Genomic DNA, 2,183 nt, shown 5'->3' on the forward strand with positions numbered 1-2,183 from the left:
AGCAGCAGCAGACTTCGCGATGAAGAGTTCGTTGATCGTCTTCAGCAGCGAAGTAGATTGCGGCACCGAGGGCACTAGGAGGAGGGTCATATCTCTGCTGCTGCTGTTGCTGCTGCTGCTGCTGCTGCTGCTGCTAAGCTGGGGCTGCTGTTGTGCCTGCGAGTCTTGCCCGCTTGCTGCAGTAAAGGTGGCGCTGCGTAGCTTCTGCTGCTGCCCCGGTTGCTGCTGCTCCTGCTGCTGCTGCGGCTGCAGCGCCTGCAGGAAATTGACGTGCCGCTGCAGCAGCTGCTGCAGCAAGCCCCCCCCTAAACAGTCGGAAGCAGCAAGAGATGAGGAGGCGCAGAAGTGGGCTTCAAAGGGCAGCAGCCACTTTGCATCAGCAGCAGCAGCAGCAGCAGATCCTGAAGCAGCAGCAGCTTTAGCTGATGCCTCCCCCGCAGCAGCAGTAGGTGCAGGTGCAGGCGTAGCAGCAGCAGCAGCAGCAGCAGCAGCAGGCGTGGCTGCAGCATGCGGTGTCAAGGCGGCAGCGATGCTGCTGGTGCTGCTGACAGCTGTGCTGCAGTTGCTATTGCCCTTGCTACTGCTGCTGCTGTTGCTCGTGAAAGCCAGCTTCCCCGCGCCTGTCTTGCTGCTGCTGCTGCTGCTGCTGATGCTGCTGCTGCTGCTGCTGATGCTGCTGCTGCTGATGCAGCAGTCATTTTTGTTGGGGCTCTCCGAACAGTCTTGCAGCCCATAGCCGTCCATTGACAGAAGTAGGCTGCTGTTGGTGCTGCTGCAGTTGCTGCTGCTACAGTTGCTGCTGTTGCTGATGCTGTTGCTGCTGATGCTGCTGCTAATACTGCTTCTATTCTTCCTAGCAGCCACAGGAAGGCGCTGCTGCTGCTGCTGCCGAGAGTACAGCGCAGAGCAGCCGCTGCTCTTGCTGGTGTTTTTCTTGCTGCTGCTGCTGCTGCTGCTGCTGTATTTGGTGTTGCTGCTGGTGTTTCCTTGTGTCCGTGAAACAGGCAGCAGAGCCATTCGAGGTCTTGGGGTTTGTTCAGGGCTCGCAGTGTCGTTGCTGCTGCTGCTACTGCTGCTGTTGCTGCTGCAGCAGCAACGAGCCAGCGATCGGATGCAGAAGAGCTTCCCCAGCAGCAACTCGCGGAGCGCAGCACTGCCGGCATTAAACTGCAGCAACAGCAGCAACAGCAGCAGCAGCAGCAGCAGGTGTAGCTAGCAGGTGCAGCAGCAGCTGCATTCGCGGCGACACAACCAGACAAAAGGACTGCAATCATAGAGTGGCTACGCGTCGCGTTGCAACCCTATATCCTAAACCCTAAACCCTAAACCCTAGACCCTAAACCCTAAACCCTAATCCTTAAACCCTTAACAGCTTACAAATAACCTTGCCGTCACTGGAGTGGGTGCCGACGCCAAAGGAGAAGGCGCAACAGGAAGCAAAAGCCCACTGAAGATTCGTGGAGCTGCTGCTGCTGCTGCTGCTGCTGCTGTTGCTTCTGTTGCTGCTGTTTCTGCTGCTGCTGCCAACGGCTCCTTGTTGGAGTGTGCAGCAGCAGCACCTGCTGCTGCTTCTGCTGCTGCTGTTGCTGCATCGCTGTCTTCCTTCAGCAGCAGCAAACGGCGGGGCGGCCTGCCGCAGTCTTGCCCCTGCAGCAGCAAGGATGACTTAACCTTGCCTGCTGCAGCAGCAGCAGCAGCAGCAGCAGCAGAATATGTCTTCTGGAGGGCCCCAGAAACAGTTGAAGGACCTTGTGCCATGGCTACTGCTGCTGCTGAATTTGCTGCTGCTGTTGCTGCTACGATAGCAGCAAAGCTCTCATAGTCAACGGGTAGCGTGAAATCTGCTGCTGCTGCAGTTGAGCTTGCTGCTGCTGCTGCTGTTGCTGCTGCTTCTGATGTCCCCATTGCCGACTGCGTCGGGCCGTATTCGACGTTGCTGCTCTTTCCCTTGCTGCTGCTGCTGCTGCTTTTTCCCTTGCTGCTGCTCCTGCTGCTGCTTCTGCTTTTGCTGCTGGAGGAACGGTGAAGGGTTCCGGAGCTGCTGCTGCTGCTGCTGCTGCTGGTCTTGGCGCTGCTACTGCTGCTGCTGCTAGACTTGATGCTGCTGCTGCTGTTGCTGTTGCTGCAGCAGGAGTAGCTGTAGACCCCATATGACGGAGTTGTAGGGGGAACGAGAGACAGCA

The 2,183-nt window shown here is 57.9% G+C and overlaps 1 protein-coding gene across 1 annotated transcript in view; it reads right to left on the minus strand.

Moving 5' to 3' along the window:
* Positions 1 to 1,905, minus strand: part of EMH_0015880 (uncharacterized protein) — a gene marked incomplete at both ends in the record, with an annotated part of 3,231 nt that extends 1,326 nt beyond the window's left edge. Inside the window, 2 exons of the mRNA XM_013500493.1 lie at positions 14 to 1,167; positions 1,378 to 1,905. Of these exons, the coding sequence (XP_013355947.1) occupies positions 14 to 1,167; positions 1,378 to 1,905 (1,682 nt within the window). The remainder of the gene's footprint in view (positions 1 to 13; positions 1,168 to 1,377) is intronic.
* Positions 1,906 to 2,183: the final 278 nt, after the last annotated feature.

Source organism: Eimeria mitis, genomic scaffold (assembly GCF_000499745.2).
Source record: "Eimeria mitis Houghton genomic scaffold, Emh_scaff546, whole genome shotgun sequence".
Classification (NCBI taxonomy): domain Eukaryota; phylum Apicomplexa; class Conoidasida; order Eucoccidiorida; family Eimeriidae; genus Eimeria; species Eimeria mitis.